This window comes from Anas acuta, chromosome 5, assembly GCF_963932015.1.
Source record: "Anas acuta chromosome 5, bAnaAcu1.1, whole genome shotgun sequence".
Classification (NCBI taxonomy): Eukaryota; Metazoa; Chordata; class Aves; order Anseriformes; family Anatidae; genus Anas; species Anas acuta.
The window spans coordinates 3227261-3247873 of NC_088983.1; the positions used below are offsets into that span (position 1 = coordinate 3227261).

General features: G+C 46.4%; 1 protein-coding gene across 7 annotated transcripts in view; it reads right to left on the reverse strand.

Annotated features, from left to right (window-relative positions):
* TXNDC16 (thioredoxin domain containing 16) overlaps positions 1–20613 on the reverse strand; it is a 41872-nt gene that overhangs the window by 14618 nt on the left and 6641 nt on the right. For 4 of the 7 annotated variants that reach the window (XR_011096699.1, XR_011096698.1, XM_068682287.1 and 1 more), the window contains exons 4-16: positions 20094–20167; positions 19311–19385; positions 18881–19002; positions 18281–18371; positions 16614–16770; positions 15234–15400; positions 14177–14237; positions 12671–12812; positions 11619–11765; positions 11117–11176; positions 8338–8391; positions 3342–3510; positions 2546–2682 (exon numbers count right to left, since the gene is read on the reverse strand). Coding sequence is in view for 5 of the 7 variants with exons in the window: in XM_068682287.1 (XP_068538388.1) it covers positions 2546–2682; positions 3342–3510; positions 8338–8391; positions 11117–11176; positions 11619–11765; positions 12671–12812; positions 14177–14237; positions 15234–15400; positions 16614–16770; positions 18281–18371; positions 18881–19002; positions 19311–19385; positions 20094–20167 (1456 nt within the window). In the remaining 2 variants the exon portion in view is untranslated. The remainder of the gene's footprint in view (positions 1–2545; positions 2683–3341; positions 3511–8337; positions 8392–11116; positions 11177–11618; positions 11766–12670; positions 12813–14176; positions 14238–15233; positions 15401–16613; positions 16771–18280; positions 18372–18880; positions 19003–19310; positions 19386–20093; positions 20168–20613) is intronic. The other 3 variants (XM_068682288.1, XM_068682290.1, XM_068682289.1) reach the window with 3 other exon arrangements.

The window sequence follows — 20613 nt, forward strand, 5'->3', positions numbered from 1 at the left end:
AACACAAGATCTCAAATAAAGCAAATCAGGATCAATTATTCACCATTTCTACTAACAGAAGTCCCAGCAGCCAACAAAACGCTTATGCACAGTTACCAGAGAACAGGAAACACACAGCCACGCATAAAATCCTCCAGGGACTAACGTCACTGCCATGGCATACTCTGGATACCAAGCAGAGATTCAGATTATGCCACCAGCAGCTGTTAGATACAAAGCAAGGAGGAGATTTCTAAACTAAGGAAGACCTTAAATTGCTGATTATTGGGTTCCATGTTGCCAAGGAAAGAAATCCCTCTGAACATGTCTTATATCCTCTTCCTTAATGTCTACTGTGGAAATGCTGGAGACAAGACAAGGGTTATGCTGGTCCTTTCTGTGTTCTGCCCACACATAAATGTGATCACGAATTTCTTTTTAAGCGAGCAGCCTGTGCAGAAAGCCCCACGCATGATCAAAATGTTCAGCAGAAATCAAAAGCAGCCTACCTGTTCCCAAAGTGCTGGAGGACACAGAGAGGACACTCAGTTAATGTTTATTGCTGGGTTTACACTGATGCTGGCAAGCCCTGCGATGTTACCAGAGCTGCACGGAACACAGGTGTATTTTTAAACAATTGCTGCACATTTTTGGACACTGTTTTGCTTCCAAGTACGTTTCTGAGTAGCAAACAAGCTCCTCTCCTACAAGTTCCTCTGGTTTCCAGGAAAATGCTCGTTCATTGCCCTAGCAATACCGTGTACCTCTTTGTAATAAATTTTCATTATGATTTTTCTGACAAACCTCTTTTAGCTTAGGTCCACTTAATGGTTTCTTAATATAGTTCTCACATTAAGTGCTGGAAAAAGAACAGGGCTTTATTTAACTGGACATCCCGTTGCTCTGTTTCAGTTAACCAGAGAGGACAATGACATGGCACGTTGCTGGTTCAGGTAAGAGCAGGAATTCTTGCCATGAGAACATAATTGGAAATTCCAGAGAAGTCTGCGGGCTGATAAGGACAGCAATGTGGTTTCCCTGACTCCAGGCCTGGGTTTGGTGCCAGAACCGCTGGCTCCTGTTTTCTGTTCCCTCGGATTATTCTGCATGACACTCCAATCTCCCTCAGGTTACACGCTGCCAAAGCATCACGTATTTCATCTCCCCTGGCATCTGTGGCTGAGTTACCCAGACTGCAGATGCCATTCCAGCTTGCAGATGGAGCATGCCCTAAGGGAACAGGCAATCTTGCGGGCTCCACACGGAGCTGTCTGGAAACCTCCAAGGCTCTTGTTTCCACAGACAGAGCAGGTCTAGAAGGAAATTAACTTCTTCTATACAGGAAACAGTCTCAGCTCACCAGTCCAGCTGGATCCAAGCAGGTTCCTTGCAGAGAACCAGCCCCCATCCTATCTGAGATCCTGTTGTCTGGGCTAATGCAGGCTCCATTACTACAGAGAGTGGAATATGCAGGATACAGGGAAAATTCTGGAGCTCAACTGATGAAAACCAGGAAAAAATGGTCGAAATTTTTTTTGAGATCAACCAGATTTTCTCCTATATTTAACAGACTTAGGTACAGGCCCTCCAGAAGAAGCGAGGCACGTTAGCTGGCACTGTGAGCACAGCCCAGATGTTTTCTGGTTGGTTCCTGACATTTTATTTTGTTCTTACCTCTGAGCATATTAGATTCTCCCTGGAATTCCTCATGAGAGAAAGTAGCTTTATTTACATTTAACCAAAGTTTGTGGGCACAACTAAGCTTCCAAATGAAAAATACTCTGAAATTTTGATTTTCACCGATATCAGAAGAATCTCCTATTTTACTGAAGTAAATCCCAGAGTTAGCTGGTATTGATTTATTTTTTTTTAAGATTTCAGTTTGTGTGTTGGTTGGAAGGACTGGGACTACCACATATGCATGAGGAGTTAGCAAGACAACTGTTGATCCAATAGTGGAAAGGGTTTTCTTTACAAAACAGTATGCTGTGACATGTTGCATGTAGATTAGTGATGGATCTGGGCTTGTTCAGTCAGAGGCTGAGAGAAGATTTGACAGCTGCCTACAACTACTTTGAAAGGGGTGTATGAAAAGGACAAACTTTTCATGGTAAGGGGCAGGAGATAAAACAGGGACGACGGGCACAAACTGTGCCTTGGGAAGTTCGTATTGGACATTTGCAAAACCTTCTTTGCATGGATGATCATGCAACCCTGGCTCACCCAATAAATTGTTTTTTTTTTGTTCTGTTCTAAGCACAATGTCTCCAATACCTGCCAGGGTTATCAGATGCTACCACAATGGGTATAATAAACATGTCCACAGTTGCTAGCTAACCGCTGAATGTCCTTTGAGTCAGGATTCAAACCTTAGGCCCCACATGTGGAACTACCTGAAACCTACTTGCAAAAAGTAAGAAAGGTGGTGCCCGGCAGGCTTTGATGTGAGCAAACACGGTGGGTCAGCTAGAGAAAACAAAACATGGAGGAACTTCTAAGCATCTGGAATCAACCATCTCCAGTCAGGAATCAAATTGAGTGCTAAACCCATAAATTCCACACTAACCTTTACTCGTGGCTGTGCTAAACACTCCTAGAACCGAAGTGTGGTGATAGGATGACAGCTCAGATGGAAGCTCTCCTCTTAAGTACCCTTCTGCTTCATCAATTGTCATCAGCTTCAGAGGGCAGGAAACTCGGCTCCTATGGAAAGGAGGAGAAAAAACATGGGCTGCATTCTTTACTTTCGGGATGAAGAGACAAAGGGCAACCTAAATCCTTGAAACAACGATGCCCCAACCCAACGTGACAACCATTACACCTCACCATAGATAAAAATCAGTTGCATCTAGGAAGGAATGGCAATGCCTAGTCACTGAAAGGTACTGGAAGTGGTTATGGGGAAAAAAATAGCCCTAAGCCAAACTGGCTCTTCTGAGATCTTTTCTGCACATGGGACAGGCTGACACCCCTCAGCTAAACTTCAGAGGTCTCTTGGTTTAGGTTAACGGGTTGGCTCTGCCTCCAATAAAACCACAGAGGGCTTTGCCACCAACATCATCACCTTAGGACCACACCCAAAGGGCCTTCCTGGACTGAGCCCCACATTAAAAACAACAGCATGAATTCCAGAGAGGGACAGTGGCAACAGATGGATATATTGTTCAATAATAGATGTTTTTGACCAAAAAAAAAAAAAAAAAGCACAGGAAGTCATTAAGCTAATTTCCAAATCAGGTCTACAACCAGATCTGACATTATTTTTCCAGAAAGGCATTCCATGACATCGGCCATAAAGTATCCAGATCATCTGGTGGTTGTGCCAATTCCTACTGTGTGGGGACCCATTAACAGGCACTTACAACATGATGAAGCTGCTCAGTTCTTCAGTTCCCAACATGCCGTTGTACATTAATGGTTGCTCTCCCTTCTTGTAAATCTTGATGGTAGGAAACTGGGTGACATTCTCTGCCGTGCAAACACCAGGCCAGTCCCAGCAGTTGACCCGAGACAGCAAAACCCCCTGAACTCCTAGAAGAGAAAACAAATACGTTATAAATAGTATCCAAAAAAAAAAAAAAAGGAGTGAAATGATTGAAAAAGGGAGCTACGTGAGCTTCTTTGGACATTATTGCATAGATTTGTTTCAGTGCTGCTGGAGCTTCTGTTTACTTTGGTGTGCATCCTACAGGGCTGGATCCTAACCCAAGGTATGCACATGGTGTGAGGCCAGGTGGGCTGCCACTGACAAGTTGCTAGAACATTCCCAGAGTCAAAAGCTGCTTTGTGTGGGCAGGATGTCAAAATCCAGTCCCAAAATAAACAATCCCTTTGAGTCTAGGCTATCTCCCTCTTGAAACCGTTCATGGACATGCATCACAGCTTTGAATATAAGACTATTTCCAGCCTATATTAAACATCCCAGCAGGTGTAAACTGATTTAAACAACAGACCACGGAGAGAACAAACTCAGGGAAGTGGCAGGTTACACTTCTCAGAAAGAAATTCCCAGAGACATTCACATCTGGCTGCAATGAAACCCTGGGGCAAGCATCCAGGAGCATATAAGGTAGTAAGGAAAGGTGCTGGAAATACTTTAGGAGTGAGGCCAAGACAAAGAAACCATGCAGGCCCTTGCTTATGGGAAAGAGGGAAGAAAAAGCTTGGCGTGGAGGAAGGTGACGTCTCCTGCACCTGGAGGGCAACACTCCCAGGCACCAAGACACACTGGGGGCCACCCAGCTGGAAGGCAGCTCTGCAGAAAAGGACCTAGGGGTCCCAGTGAACAAGTTGAATGTGAACAGCACTATGCCCCTGCAGCTCAGGCTAATGGTATTCTGGGCTGTATTAGGCAAAGTACTGCCAGCAGGTCAAGAGAGGTGGTGTTCCCCCTCTACCCAGCACTGGTGAGGCCGCACTTGGAGTGCTGGGTCCAGTTCTGAGCCCCCCAGTACAAGAGAGACCTGGTCATGCTGGAGAGAGTCCAACATAGTAGCACAAAAATGATGAAGGGAATGGAGCTGGCACTGTTCAGCCCAGAGAAGAGGAGGCTCAGGGGGATCTCATCAGTATCCATAAATACCTGATGGTGCAAGGAGGACAGAGCCAGGCCCTTTTTGGTGGTGCCCAGGGCCAGGACAAGAGGCAATGGGCACAAACTGGAGCACAGAAGGTTCCCTTTGAGCATCAGGAAGCATTTCTTTACTTTGTGGGTGACTGAACAATAGAACAGGTTGCCCAGGGAGGTTGTAGAGCCTCCCTCCTTGGAGATCTTCACAAACCACCTGGACATGGTTGTGGGCAGCCTGCTCTGGATGGCCCTGCTTGGGTCAGATGGATCCAGGGGTTCTTGCCAAACTCAACCATTCAACCTCTGTCATTCTGTCATTAGAGGCTTTTTCACTTCATAAGGTGCCCGGTATTGAAAAGTGTCTATTTTACCTAATACCTGGTGCTAAATACACAAAGAGCAATAAAAAATCATTCAAACAAAATAAATGTAATTCAGTCTGGTGGTCTGATGGCATTAGCAGGTACTTTTAGGGCCTTAAGAAAGAGACTCAGGTCTTACAAGTAAGGAAGTGGGAAAGGAAGAGCTCTTGGGAATTACAGAGCAGTCAGTCCAATTTTGATTCCAGGGACAAGCAATAAAAAAAAAAGCTTTTTATGGGCCACACTGAAGGGATAAACCCAAGGGGGGGTCCATAAACAGTGAAACAAATAAATGTTGGCTTCCTGCATACTTTCCAGGAGCCCAAGACAGCGCCTGTAACTTTAGCATGTCTTCATCAGCCTTCCTTTCATCTGAGGGCTGGGTGGAAAGCAGCACAGGCTGCTGCTAGTCCACGGCTAAGCATGTGCTGACCGGCTGGCAGGTGAACTGTCACTGGCTTCACTAGCCACCACCTCTTGGCTGTCAGCCTTGCCCAACCTGTCTCCTATTTAAATGAAGGCTTGACCAACGACAGGAGGGTTGTGTACAGTCCTCAGGCCATACATTGTCCATGCCCATTGCAGGAATTCGGTATCTCGGAGATCTTTATGCCTTTGGTAAATTTGTTTGAACAAGATTCAACAGTTACTTGGGAAAGATGGGATGAAACGTTGAGGCAAGTACACGCAGATTATCACAAAGTGTTCTGTCCTTCAGAAACCTGGGTAAGGGCAGATGATGACGATTTCTCAAGAGCACAGCATATTAAAATAACCAAGCTTTCTTCTTTGTCCTTTCTGGGTTAGATTCTGATCACTATTTTTACTAAAAGCCTGACAGAATAAGCATATACATCCAATCTTCAGATATTCCAAAGCTCAAAGGGACAGAAAGAGATTTGAAGTCTAAATTAAAGTGATATTCTGTAAGAAACAGGATGCACAGATATCATCAGTGCTGTGGATAAGGGCAAAGCTCATTCTGGGATGAACTCTCCACAGCATTTGCAAGACATGGGATGAAAATGATGTCCTTCTATTTTGTCCTGGTGAGACCTTTGCAGAGCCCATCAAGCCTTTGTGCAGGTTGGGAAAAACGTTTTTTGAAAGGTGCAAGCAGATAAAACAAAATCTGGGGAAGAGAGAAGTTTAGAAGATGTCCCCTGAGGAGAAGGTGACTTTATTAGAGTCAAAAACTTGCTAGAAGAAGGAAACAATAAAATCCAACAATATGCAAAGTCTGTTCCAGAGGTGACAGTGAGATCTCTCTCTATTGCCAGCTGGTAAAGGACAAGCAGCAGTCCATTTGCAGGCCTGGGGAGGTTGACCAAGTATTAAAATAAGCTTCTGAGAAACAAGCATAACTGAGTCTTAGCCAGAATAGCTATGGAAGGTTTTCAGCCACAGACTCACAGACATTTATTTGCCAGGGATTGGCAAGGCACCCCAAAGACAAGGGTGAAAGCACAGGTGACCTTTGCATGTTTTCCCATCCCATATCCCTCTGTCCTTGAGATCCCACTGGACCATTTTATATAGCTTTTATTTTAGTTTCTGTTTTGCAGCTCTTTCACGTGAGTTCACTGCTGTTCTGCCTTGTGTCAAATGTATGTACAGAAAAAGCAAGTAGTGGCACTAATCTAAGGGTCTGCAATTCCACTCAGACAGTCCAGAGTTTCTCAAAACACTCCGAGGGAGCAAAAATGGTTTGTGTCATTCTCCAGGCTGTGAAATAACTTCTCAAACTGAAAGCCTGCCCCTGGATTTATTTCACACCTCTGATCCGGTATGGCTGGTTCTCATCATCTGTTACCACATAATCTTGTGTCTTGCCCAACTCTGAAACAAATGACATGGAAACAAGGCTTTGATGTCTTGTTAAAATTGAGCTGCGAGGCTGCTCTAAATATCCACAAAATGCAAGTTTAAGTATTTGGATACCACCTTGGGGGATTATGTACCATAAATGATCCAGATCTCCAAGGAAGCCCTGGCTGGCCTGAGGAACGCTGTGTACGGGATGATCACTCTACCATCCCAAGCTGCACCATGTTACTAATTACCGAACACAAAGCAGTTTCAGGACTTGAGTCAGCAAAAGTTTGTTCAGCCCTGTGGTCACCTTTGAGCTGCTGGATGGGAAGAAAGTTGAAAGAGAAATATAAGATCCTTCTGTTCCATGATTTTAGGTGCTACTGAAACTAAAACTAAAAGTGATAGAGAGAAACTCTGTCCAAGGGGTCTTCTAAAACCAGAACAAATCACTGAAGGCTACAGGGAACAATGCAGGATATGCAGAAAAAATCAAGAATCCTTTAAGCAGCTAATCCTTTGGAGGGCAGGACTGGCATTATCAACAGCTCACATGGAGAGCTGGCCCAAAGGTTATGAGATGAAAAAGAAATGTTATGTGTGAAGTGCTGCACTTCAAGAGGAGGAATCCAGTAGAGAATGGGGAATAACCAGCCACAAGTTTCCTGAGTGTTACAATTTCTCTGTACATAGCTCATAGATAATACACACAACCTGGCAACTTCCCTCCAGTCCTCTTCATTGCCAGCTACTGCAGAGACTTCCACGTCCCCCAGTACCACAGGGGATCTGGTTTCTCCTTCCCTCATTTCCTATACTGATGTTTCCTTAGTGTTAGTCTTTTCCAGCCTGGGGGCCTAGGAATCCATAATGGACTCCTAAATTCTTGTTTCAGATTCAGGTTCCATGAAGGGAGAGTGTCTAAAAGAGGGTTATGAAGATGGTGAAGGGTCTGGAGGGCAAAATGTGTGAGGAGCGGCTGAGGTCCCTTGGTTTGTTCAGCCCCGAGCAGAGCAGGCCGAGGGGAGGCCTCATGGCGGCCTGCAGCTCCCTCACAGGGAGTGGAGGGGCAGGCGCTGAGCTCTGCTCTCTGGGGACAGCGACAGGACCTGAGGGGACGGCATGGAGCTGGGACAGGGGAGGGTCAGGCTGGGGGTTAGGGACAGGGTCTGCACCCAGAGGTGGTCGGGCACTGGGACAGGGCCTCCCCAAGGACATGGCCGCAGCACTGAGCCTGCCAGAATCCAAGAAGCGTTTGGACACCGCTCTCAGATGTAGGGTTTGGTTTTTGGGTGGTGCTGTGTGGAGCCAGGAGTTGGACTTGATGATTCTCATCAGTCCTTTCAAGTTCAGGATATTCTATGAATATGTGCTGCATGAGTCTGTGTTGCTAAATCACCCAGGTGATGTTCATACCTTTGAACTACAACTTCACACCCCTGTCTTTCAAAGTCATTGGCCAAGAAGACTCCATGGGCACAGAAGAGGGAAACAGAATTGTTTTTCAGCTCAGTTTTTCAGAATATTACTCTTCTTTCACATTGGTTTCTCCCATCTAGGACTTTTCAAAACAGTCCACTGACACACCTAAGAAATGCAACCATGCTGTCTCACCTTCACAACCTCTTTTACAGTCCGAGGGGTGCTGCTTCCATAAATTCACATCTTCTATAAGAAAACAAGAGCTCCAGTTAGCCCCAGTGGTAGAGAGAACTGAAAGCTCTTGACGCAAGAACAGAAAATGTGCTCTGTTCAGCAAGACCGAGATGATTCTCCTGATCTCCTCTTAGATCAGATCTCTTAACAAAGGGAAACCACTTTGGGGGGCCACTTAAACTTTATCTGGTGATGATCTACTGCTGATCATCTGTTACTGGGTGATTCATGGGGTCATCCTGGTTTCCAGCCTCCTCCATTCTCGTTCTGTATCTCCTATGGCCTATTTTCACTGCCATTTTGCACAGAAAGTTGGCATCGAGTGGGACCTGTATTGCATCTCCAAACGTGCTTTTAGCATTGGTGACTCATGCCTCAGACAGCAGATCTTGGCTTCTGAATCTTTAGGAAGTTAGCTCCACCCCAAACGGCAGACACAGGAATACCAACACTTTTGGGGGAGCTGACAGACTGCACCAAAGACATAATCCATGTTTTAAGTCTTGCATAGCTCAAGCTCTTCTTTCTGATGCAGACTTCTGCCCCTTGCACCGGTTTACTTTCCCAGCTACCCTGCTTCACTCTGTTCTTACTACCAAGCCCTGCTCTGGATCCCCTGACACTGATTCCTACTTGGGAGTTCACAGATTTACTGATTTTCATCTGGAAACCCAGTTTAAGCCATGCCCCCTGAAGTAGGACATTCACAATCAATATTGAATCGATCTCAGCCTGATCTGCTATAATCTTTGGCTTCTTTAACCTCTTGACTACAGCCCACCATAATTACCAGGCCTGAGACACCCTCATCCTGGCCATAACAGAGAACCTGGGGACCTCCATCCTTCTAGGTCTTCCAGCTCCACTGACAGACCTGCCTGTGACCAAGTCTTCCCCAGCAGCAGAGACAAAGATGTAACTTGCAGGAAACTCACTACATTTCTCTCCAGTTCCACAAAAGCAGCCATTCTCCATCCTCTCCAAGGCTACAGCAGGAAAAGCAGGCGGGAGTCATTTCATGATTCCAATTTGGCCTGGGATTCTTCAGTGGGACCTCACTGATCGCAGAGGAAAGGCCCTGACCTCAATCAGTTCATAATCTTTGTTGAGAATCTTCCTATGGCTGCGTCCATGTACTGAGATTGTTATCAAATTATTAAAGAAACACATGGTGAAAGCTTAGCCTCACACAGCCAGCCAAGTTTTGATCACTGGCTCAGGAAGAGGCAGGGTTTCATCCACTGACTCTCCCAGCTTGCTACTTTAGCTGGTCTAACAGCTGTAGAGTCTGAAAGAAACCCCAAAGAATCAATAACCATGACTTCTCTAACAATGATAACTCTCCCTGACCTTTCCTGTTTATTCCCAGGATGTCAGTTCAGATAAAAAGTGCCAGGAAAACTATGAATGCAGAACTGTTTTCATCCAAACCACAGCACTGTCCTCAGTGTTCCCAGGAGGGTGTCTTGTAAGCAACTCCCAGCGCATCCACTTCCCAGAAAACTGCCTGAGTCCTCTGCACAGCCTATACATTTTCTCTCTGCTGAGAGCTGTTTGAATCCTGCTTGCAATTGGCAGAACAAGGTGCTCAGTCCCAGAGGAGTGAGAAATAAGGATGAGAAATAAGCCTTGATGAAGAATGAAAACACACAGAAGGCACCAGCTACTGAAATGAGTTGGGGATGAAGTCACCTGGGTATAACCCTGTAAGTCAGGGGCAGACACAGGTATCTTTAGAAGAGATTCAGCCCATATAAGCCTGATAGTACAGAAAAACCCACCCATATACTGTTGACTATAGAAGGGGATAGGGCTGTAGCCCTGAATGAAGCTGAACTGGCGCTTAACACTGCTCAGGAAATACCACACACCTGAAGCACCAGTCCCTCCTGCCTTTATTAGCAGACTGCCTGATGTGCGTTGTCTTTAAATGTTACCGATTCTTCGCTGTCATGTATTATTTATGGAATCTGTGGCTGCCTGTGAGACTTCCCATGTAATTAAGCCCGTCTACAGGCCCTGAAGGCATCATCGCTTTAAATTCTTTCTCTGACACCATTCTGCTCCCCCTCTGGATCTGGGCCTGCCCACACCTGTCTGTTATGCCTTCTACCAAAGCCTCCTTACTGCTCTGCTCCAGATCAAGTGCTTATGTGGTGACTTCCAAGTGCAGGAGACCTGATGTAGCCCCTTTGTACACCAATTTGGCTCTCAAGCCTCATGCTGTGCAGCAAGCAGTGCGTCTTCTTGCTCCTTACAGGTCACCAACAGGATCCTGTTTTTGGGATGCAGGCTAGGGTGCCTGCTGTTTGTCCCTCCACCTCCAAAGCCCATGCTGTGTCACTCACTGCTTCTGATGTTCTGTCCTGTCTCCTCATGATATCAGGCATTTATCGTGCAGTCACTGAGCCCATCAATACCACAATCTCAGCTGAAAGGCAGCTTGGGCAGCTGGTGTGTACAAATTTACACCTAAAGCAGAAGGTGACTGTGTAAGGTTGTACTGCCAGTCCCATGACTTTATGCAGGCACAAAGGGACTGCAAAGATCCCTAATTAAGACACAAATCCTCTTCCTAAATAACTTAATGTGGGTATGCCTTCCTTAAAAGTTTAGGAACTGAAAATGAGTATATTCTGGGTGAGGAACTGAGATACCACCAATATCTTCCCAGTCTTCTGGTTCATACTTCAGATGCAAACCAGCTGTACAGGAATTTAGACCCGTGGCACCTTACCTTTCAGGTGATCAGCCACCTCCACGTAAGTCTGCAGCACTACCAGGGACACTGCTTCCCCTGAAACACAGAAGAGACAAAGCCCCAAATTACATATAGGTGACTGACAACGTTACATTACCATTTTCTGCACCCTAAGGTGCTTCAAGCTCTGAAAGACTGAATGAAATGAAGAAAATTTGACTTTATTTTACTGCAGCAGCCAGTGACTGGGTTTTCTATGTTATCCCATGAGTCCAACGCACTCATTTCCCCTCTTGTCCCTCATTCAGCCCCTGTCAAAGTGGAAAACCCCTGATGTATTTTATACTGAGAGATGCTCTGTCGTCGCACATTATCAGTCAATGAGAGGAAGTAATTTAATCTGATTGCTACCAGTGGGTGGGGGTACATGGAACAGGATGCAGCATATATTTATGATTTAAACTTGCCTACGGTATCACCACTCTACGGAAAGTGTGAGAGCTAGTGAAGGGCCTGACAGTCCACATTTCATACTCACAGCTGGCATAAAACAGCACCACCGTCTGGGCAGCTTTCAACACGGCAGAGTGAAAGGTCTCCTCCGTCAGGGTAAGGATCTGCTCCAAGGGCAGCTCTCGCTTCTTGTCCCTGGAAACTGCTTCCACCACCTGATCATCCTGAACGTCTGCAAGGGGCCAACAGCCGTGCATGAAGAAAAGCATGTGCACAAAAGGCACAGGGAACTACACACCCAGCTGCAACCCCATTAGAACATTTTAATAATTCTGCTAAACAAAAACAATCTGGTATAGAAAACAAATGTTTTCAAGAAAGCATTGCAGGGGCCGGTGTTTTCTCCCTGGAGAAAGCAAGTCTGGAACAGCTCTTACAAAAACATGTCTCAAACCTTTCCAAAGGGACAGATAATTCTGACAAATAAATCATAATTTCTTCTGATGCTTGAAGAGGAGACAGCGTCGGATGCTCCTTAAGCACCTTGCCCCCCTGAAGCTGGACATATTTAAGCAGAAGGAGCCCCTCCCTCTTGCAGCATCTCTGCAACCATTATTATAATAGCTGCTGATTTTTGTCCATAGTGTTTGCCTTAAAAATTACAGCTGTCTGTCATGAAACTCCAGGGATCTGCAGAAAATTAAAGAGCTACTTTGTACAGCCATCATGTGGCTGTGATAACCACAGAATGACAGACTGGTTGAGGTTGGCAGGGACCTCTGGGTCCATCCTCCCTGCTCAAGTAGAGATACCCAGAGCAGGGTGCCCATGACCATGTCCAAGTGGCTTTTGAAGATCTCCAAGGAGATTCCACAACCCCTCTGGGCAACCTTTCCCAGGGCTCCATCACCCACACAGTACAGAAGTGCTTCCTGATGCTCAGAGGGAACCTTACGAGTTCCAGTTGGTACTGGGCATCACTGAAAAGCACCTGGCCCTGTCCTCTTTGCACCCTTCAAAGGGATAGTTTGCCTTGGATTTGCAAGAGCATTCTTTAATGCTTTAACATATGTCTTGGAGATGTTGACTGCATGTCCTACCTGATGACAATCAGCTTATCACTGTTTAATTACACACCTTGATTGTCATTCTCTTTTTCATCCTCATCTTCCTCATCCTCATCCTCCTCCTCCTGGATTTGTTCGACCTTGCTCTTATCTTCCACCAAGGTTATAACTTCATCGGTGTCTTCCAAGACCAGGTATTTGATCGGCACTCCCTAAGGAAAATAGGAGCAGAACATCACCCTGTGTCTATTCTAGCTGCAAACCAAACTCAAGGCTGATGGGGAGTTCTGATGGGGAGGGAATTTAAAGTTCCCTCCCATCTAGCCCATTATTTTTAGGGTGTATCAACAGATTCCTAAAGCTGCCAAACAGGGGAGATCCTGGGACGTCTTTCTTTGGTGCAGTTTCATCTGCACATGAGCTTATTTCACTCCAAACTGATGTTTGGTTTTCAGAAAGTGATTGTGGCTATGTGGGATCCTCTGTCTGTAGCAGGAATGGTGAAAGTGGACACCTGCTCCACCTCCCAGCGTCTTAACATGGATCTCCTACTGTGAGGAAAAAGCCCAGAGGCCGAACAGTGAATGTGAGTGGGAGCTGAGCTACAGATACATGGCCCACTCTGCTTCCTAGCCCCTAGAGAGGTCAGGCTAGGCCAGAGCAGCCCATCACAGCCTGGGAAAACGGCACAGAAGATCTTCTATCTCATGTAGCTCAATAAAGACGAGTGCTCCCAAGTGTAATGGACTGCCAACCAAAAGTGTATTTCTCAGAAATGAGACCTTGTCAGCTTAAAACCAGTTCTGGCACTGTCTCAGCAAGAGGCACTTCAGAGAAAATGAGTTTTATAATGAACTGAGAGAAATGACAAACTGCTGGCACCTCTAAGAGAAGAAACACAACGTGCACATCTCTCACCAGGCTGGGGGAAGCCCTCGGGGGACACTCAGATTCAGGTCTGATCCTGTTTCTTTCCAATCTCAAAAGTGACAGTTCACGCAATTTGGGGCAATGCATGTTCCCTGGCATTTGTTGCCTCACAAGCTGGGTCAGGCCCCTCCAGAGTTTAGCTCATCTTGATCAGCCTCATTTATCTCAGGCTCTGCCCTTCTCACAGATCACTGCCAGAAGCATTTGGTTACATCAGTTCGGCACAGACCTTTGTTTGCTTTCTGGCTCTTAGTTTCATGCTCATTTCCCCTTCCATCTTTTGAACTCCTTTCCTACCGGGCCAAGGGCCTTTAGAAGTCCAAATCTTCTGGGAATTTACACTTGGACTACTACCTTGGGTAGTTCACAACCTTGCATTGCTTTATTGTGCAATGGAGATACCACCCCATGATTAGAGCCCAAAATAAACACTTCCTTTTATCTCCTGTAGGCAGGCACAATTGCCCTGCTGTACCGAGCTCAGGCGGTTCCAAATACGTGCATAGAGCTATGGAAAGACTATGTTCCCTTGAGCTTTTGGGAAGGTTGTCAAATCACAACAGAGGCAAGCAACACCCTCTCACGAGAGCTGATATTCTCAGATAGTGAAATAAGAGTTGTACAATACAGAAATCCGACATCGAACCTCATCTGGTGTCTTGAGAGCGACGTTGGACCGGAGCAGAACATTCAAATCCACAAGGTCCCTTCCAAAATACAAAGAGAATATTAGATGGTGTGAGGATGTGCAAGGTTACCTGCTCTGTCCAGCCTGCTTGGATGGCAATCACCCCACTCTGAGCAGCACCACGTCCTCACAGAGGGCTTCAGGGCCCCACAGTACCTGTGGGAGCCCAGCCCACGTGAATTAAATTAGTGCTGAAGAGCTAAGTCCCGAGTGACCCGGTGGGACTGACACAATCTGTGCTTATTTCACAAGGGCTTTGAATTCCCTTTCCATGATTCATGTCTGTGCTCACACGCTGGTAGCCACATCCCAGCGCAGCTGCTCTGACGGTGGATTTTGGCTCAGGGTGAACGCAGCCAAGAAGTGCCTCTGTGCTAGGAGATACCACGATGGCAGAAAGCTGTAAGAAAACAGCCCACACCCATCCTTCCTGCATCTCCTTCCACTTGCGCTGCTGCCAGCAGCATGGGCACAGAGCAGACATGTCACATCAAGGTCCCAACCCACAGCTGCTGCATCACCCGCCGACACACAAAATTTAGGAGGGGGCAGCCCCTCAGGAATGGGAGATCCTGACTTGTCACGGGCTGCCCACTCTCCCGGCTCCAGCTCAAACATCACCTGCACAGATGGGCGAGTAAGCCCTCAAAAGATCTCTGGTTTTTGGTCTTTTGATCTTTGTGATCTTGGCCTGTGCTTTCCAAGTTTCCTTTCTGAAATTTCTTTCAGTCTGACTATTCTTCTACTTCTAAATCAGCAAGAGACTCAAATATAGAGGCTACACTTCCAGCTAGAGTCCGAAACCAAACTGAAGTGATTCTGGAGAATCATGCCCTCTAATTTGACATCCTCTCACCATATGTTAACATACTCTTACTGCTTCTCACACAGAAAAAATGGGATCACAGTCACTAAACCCACTGACTGTGATCCCATTGTCCTTGCTGTGGGGAAACCAAGCTCAGAAACACCATGAAAACCAAGGAGAATTCTCCAAACACAGGGAAGCAAATACCTGGACAAAAGGGCGACTCCTGCTTTCCCCAAGAGCTGCCAGGCCAAAAACTCTGCTGTTCTCCTGTCTGCCTCGTAGGTTTCTTTCTGGCTGAGGATGAACACAAGCGGTAGCCCAAGCTGTAAGTGAACAGTGGAAACCTTCTCTGGGTCCTCAGCAACCTCTGTCTGGAAAAGATACATGGTTATACTGCAGCACATCTCCACATATTTGGTATATTTCAGCTCTTTTCCAGCCAGCTGCCTATTTCAATGGAACTTCATTGAATTTATTTTTGAAATTGATCAACAGGCTCAAAAGTAATTGGAAAAGGAGGCACAGAAGCCTCATTTTTCTGAGGAAAACAGCTGGAAAACCAACCACCAGATCACCACCACTTTAAAAATTGCTGGAAAGTGAGACTGAAAGCCTGGAACAACTTCCTCATTGAAATTTGGAGCCTAGGAGAGGGTTCATAGCCTGCAGTTTCTAAGGCCAATAGATAACCTGGCAGGCTGATCTCCTGCATAGCCCAAGTCATCGTGTTCTCTCCAGCCACCGAAATAAGGATACCTTCTAGAAATACCTTCCAGATACCTCCACCCTGATTCTAAAACACCCACTGAAGCAGAACCCCTACAACCCTGGTTAAACTGTTCCGACCTTTCAGGACCATCCCTGTTGAAAATCTGAGCTTTATATATTCATGTTTTTTGTGCCCTGGCACCTCCTGATGTCAGATTTCCATTAATTTCTATTTATCTGACAGCTGTGCCCCGGGGCAATTTGGAAACCTTGTCTGCCACACACAAGAGCTGGCATCCTTTCCCTTTGTGCCTCTGACATGTTGTTTCATGACAGCACAGAGCTGCTTAATGAAGTACTTCCCTCCACGGGCTTACTCCAGGAGGCTGGCTGACGTAGAGACTTCATTTCTGCTTGGCAGAGCTGTCACCAGGGGGAACTGGAGGCCCCCTCTGCCCAGTGGGAAAAGGGAAAAGGAGCCTCTTGTCTCCTGTGCCCCACCAGGGCGTGAATCTTGTCTCCCTGAGGTGCTGATCCTCCTGTGGGGAGCCCAGAAGTCGCAGCAAATTCAAAGAGGCACCTCCAGCCCATTTTGAATGAAGCACATTCCCGTTCATTTTGCTTAGGTGCAACCACAGGACCACAGATTGGCCCTGGGCACCCCTGAAAAGGAGGTCCATGTAAGCTCAGCAATAAAATAGAGTGTTACTCACAGTCTCAGACCTTTTCTTTGCTTGAATTCAACCTAGGAGCATGGGGAAGGGGCAGATTCCCCTTCTCTGCCTCGTCCTCTGTTCCCACCTCCCTCATCTGCCCCAGCTGCCCTCGCACTGCACAGCCCGAGCCTGGTGCATCATTTCTCTCTCCCCATCGTACCACAAGAGGAGCCCCCATGAGTTTGAGGTGCCTGTGGATGTTCAGCACGGTCAGATCCTGCTCCATGGGTGTCTTCCTGCAGGGCTGCGCCACGTCCGTGGCCTGCTGGCAGTGGCAGAACAAGAGCCGGGCAGATGATGCATCAGGCTCATCGCTGCGGGGAGAGAGAAAACAAAACCCACACTGAGCTGGAGATCCATCACGGGGCTTAAAAATACCCTGACAGAGTGCCAGTATTTGCTGGCAGGATTTTACAGGGCAGATATTCTCCCAGTTCAGGGTGTGACGGGCACATGGGACTTTGAGAGCTCTACTGGTACCAGGTAGAGTTGTGGCCAGGCACCTTTCACAACGATGCTCTCTGTCTACTGAAGACCCTGGTATAAATGACCCCAACCACAGAGCAGTTGGCTTAGCTCAAAAAGGACAAAAATAAGCTTTTCTCATTGGGACCAGCCTTGCCACTCCAGTGGGGACCCTGGCTTGGGGAGGACAGCTGAAATATAGGTTTACTCGTGTCTTTTACCTCCCTGATGACATCTTACGTACTATGTAAGGAATATTTCACCTTTTGAACAGCATTGGTTCTATCTGTTACAAAGGAAGAAGTGACATCAAGTTCCCTGGATGGTTCCTTGGCTAGTGGTGGTTCCTGGTTCTGGTACCACCACTGGTGCTGGGCTGCGGGTCAACTTTGGGAGGTCACATTCTTTTCCCCATGCATCCATTACACCATCTCTAGCATAAGGATCACCTTTTTTTTTTTTCTTTTTTTTTTTTTTTTTTTTTTGTAAAGGGCTTTACGATCTCTCTGTGGAAGAGTGGATGTTGTATTAAGACCCCAAAGCCTTACTGCTGGTGCCCTCTCAGCTCTGTGTAGGATGAAGCCATGTCCTGTCCAAATGACAATCGTGCCATCTAGTGGCAAGCAAAAAACGCGATCCCTGATCACAGTCTGCAAAAACACGATGTGAAAGCAAGCACATTGCTGTATAAATGCCTTGCTGAAGATGCAGCATGCCATCTGATAATCCCACCTTCCTCTCTGCCCATCCTGCAGTGACTCCTTTGTTCTGTAAAGCTCCAGGGAACCCATGGCTGAGGTTTGGTCACTCAGCTAGGGAAGGGAGACAGTGGGCTCTTCTATAAAATCCCAGTCAATGAGCAGTCAACAATGGCTAGTCCAAAGCCAGGAACACAAGCAGCATCGGTTTTGGAAAAAGCAAAACAGATCTCACCATCCATCCTTGGCTGTTACCCTAATTCCACCCTAGGGCGGACTTTTACCTTGAGATGCAAAATACATATGTAGGTCCTGAGCTTGTTGACATCCAAGGGGGCTGAGAAAGGTCAACACTGCCAGCTGGTTGGAAAGGAGATTCCTAAATATCCTGGAGGACCCCAAGCTGATCTTTGACTGGAAATCATCTGTTCTATGGCTCAGCATGAAGCCAGCAGTGAGCCCAGTGCGTTACAGGCCTGGCAACATTTGGATGCTTTAAACACAGGCTGCAAGGTTCACTTCTAGTGAAACTGATTTTTCTCCCGTGCAAGCTAGCAAGGATGCCAATGCTAGATTTGACCTGGGAACCTGAGAAACTAAAAAAGCAGTGCAGGGGAGCAGATATACCTGGTGGGTGTGCGTTTGTGTGTGTGTTTGGACATACCTGGTGTCTTTCAACAGTGTTGCCTCAGTTGTCAGAACAAACTGGTGGACAGTCCCGTAGACAAAAGCCACTTCCATCACAGCTCTGTGCTCTGCAGAGAGAAAGGTGTGACTAATTCACTGCTGCAGCTCAGTCCAGATCTCCCTCTTCATCCTTCCCACTCACAAGCATCAAGACAAGCATCAAGCTTTCAGAAACTCTCAGTAAAACTCCACAAGGGGCTGAAGCCATGCTATGGAGGTAACCGAGTCACAGGCTGAACCCAACTGCTGATCTCCAGCAAACACAGAGGTGGGGCAGGTGAAAGCGTTCTGCTACATATCTGTAGGTTTATAGGTTTATTTATTCAGGCGGCAACCACTGGCTTGCTTTCTCTGTCCAGTCCACCTCTGAAAGCTTGTGTGCTCCCAGCAAAACCATCTTGGTCAACCTGATTCATTTAGCAACAAAGCAAGACAGAGAGCTCGTGTTTGGGTGGCCTTTTCACATGTCTTCAATTCTCCATTTCCAGGATTCTGAGTCATAAAACAAGCTCCCTTCCACATTAGTAAAAAAAAAGGCTCTGGGGGTGAGCAAAGAAGGAAAGCTGGGTGTTAATACCTGCGGTTCCAGTAGCTGATACGTACGCGAAGACCATGTTCGACTTCCCTTTCAGTGAATTTTCTATGTTCTGAAGATCCGTCAGTGTTTCGACGTATTTAACTTCATTAAAGAGCAGGGCACTGAGAAGCCAGAAAACTCATTAGCAACTGCTTTCTTTTAAGAGAGAATTTGCAGCCACATAATCACGATGGAAAAGAAAAAAACAAAGGTGAAACTCCAGCTTCTTGCTGGCAGATGCAAGATTCACAGCCAAATACAGCTGCCCAGGCACAGATTTAACAGGGTCAAACCATCCCAAAGAGAGAAGGAGCCTTCTGTTTGGCTGAAAACAGTCTCTTGTGCAGTTTATATTTATGTAAACTTTTCTATCGACAAGTGAAAACGAAAAATAAACAATTTCACAGAGATGGATCTGGCCTGTACTTACAACAGAACATTAGCAACGATGGAGTTCACGTCAAACAAGGCATCGGTAGGAAATTCTCTGATCAGCATGTTCCCTCTGGGGAGAGAAGAAAAAATATCAGCAAAGAAACCGTGAAAGATTAGCAACACGTATTAAATTCGTTTCTACTCAGTGATATCTCCAGGTGTCTGCTGGCAGGTATGGCTGGAAGGAAGATGTCAGGGCTGAACTTGGGGAGTTCCTAGGACTAGCAGGGTCTCCCTGATAAAAGGTCTCCTCTGTCATATATTATAATCGATGAGAACAGAGCACATTTGTTTTGAAAAAGCCCTCTACCTGATATGTGGAAAAGCTTCCAGCTGACAGTCCACGCAGAGACCAAGAGCTAAACCTTCCCACCTGCGTGGTGAGCCAACCACAACAACAGGAAGAGCACCAAAGAGTGTTTCTTTCTAGGAGCAGATCCGGAACGTAGTGCACTGACTGTAGTCCTGGGGACCTGGTGGTGGGAGCCCAGAGGGACTGACTGAGGATGTCTTTGATGGTTTCATGTAGCAGAACAGCTCTGTGCTGATAAAAAGGAACGTGGGGCAGGACAGGGGTTTTCACACTCAGGACAAGGCATCTGCTTTGCATGTGTGGAACCTTTTTGGGGTATTTTTTGCTAAAATCTGTATGGCACTGCCATCCTCATGGCTCCATGCTTCCTATGCAGACATCTCTGCTCCCTAACAGCATTTCCTCCAAACCTTTGTACTTCAAAGCAATTACAGCGTGGTGCCCAGAAACAACCCCCCCCCTTACCTGAACAGGTAGGCTTTCCTTAATGCATTTTCTTTTCCACAGTATCTTGAGACATCCTCTTTGGGACAGTTAACCTGGAATTAAAAGTATTTATTGGACATCCAGCTCTACAAATGTCTACAAACACACAGTATCACAGCATTCTCCCATCCCAGGATGTAAGTGCCAGCCTTCCCAAAACTGCTGGGAGAGAAAATACAATCACACAGTGAGATGAACAGAGTGCAGTGCTGCAGACTGGAGTTGGTATTTCAGTTCCCCAGCTCAGCCTGCCTCGATTTGGGTCAGACAGGATTAAGAGATCTTGTGATCTGCCAAGCATATTCAGAGTGAGAGACCACTGCTTGCTTACTGAACTCAGTCTGCGTCTGGAGGAATTGAAACACACACACACACATATATATAAAAGCACGTCTTATAATATCTAATTGCACTTGCATGAATCTGTAATTCACTCACCTACATCTGCAGAAAAATTCAGCCAAAAAAATTTAAAATAACGCATCCTATTTAGCATTAA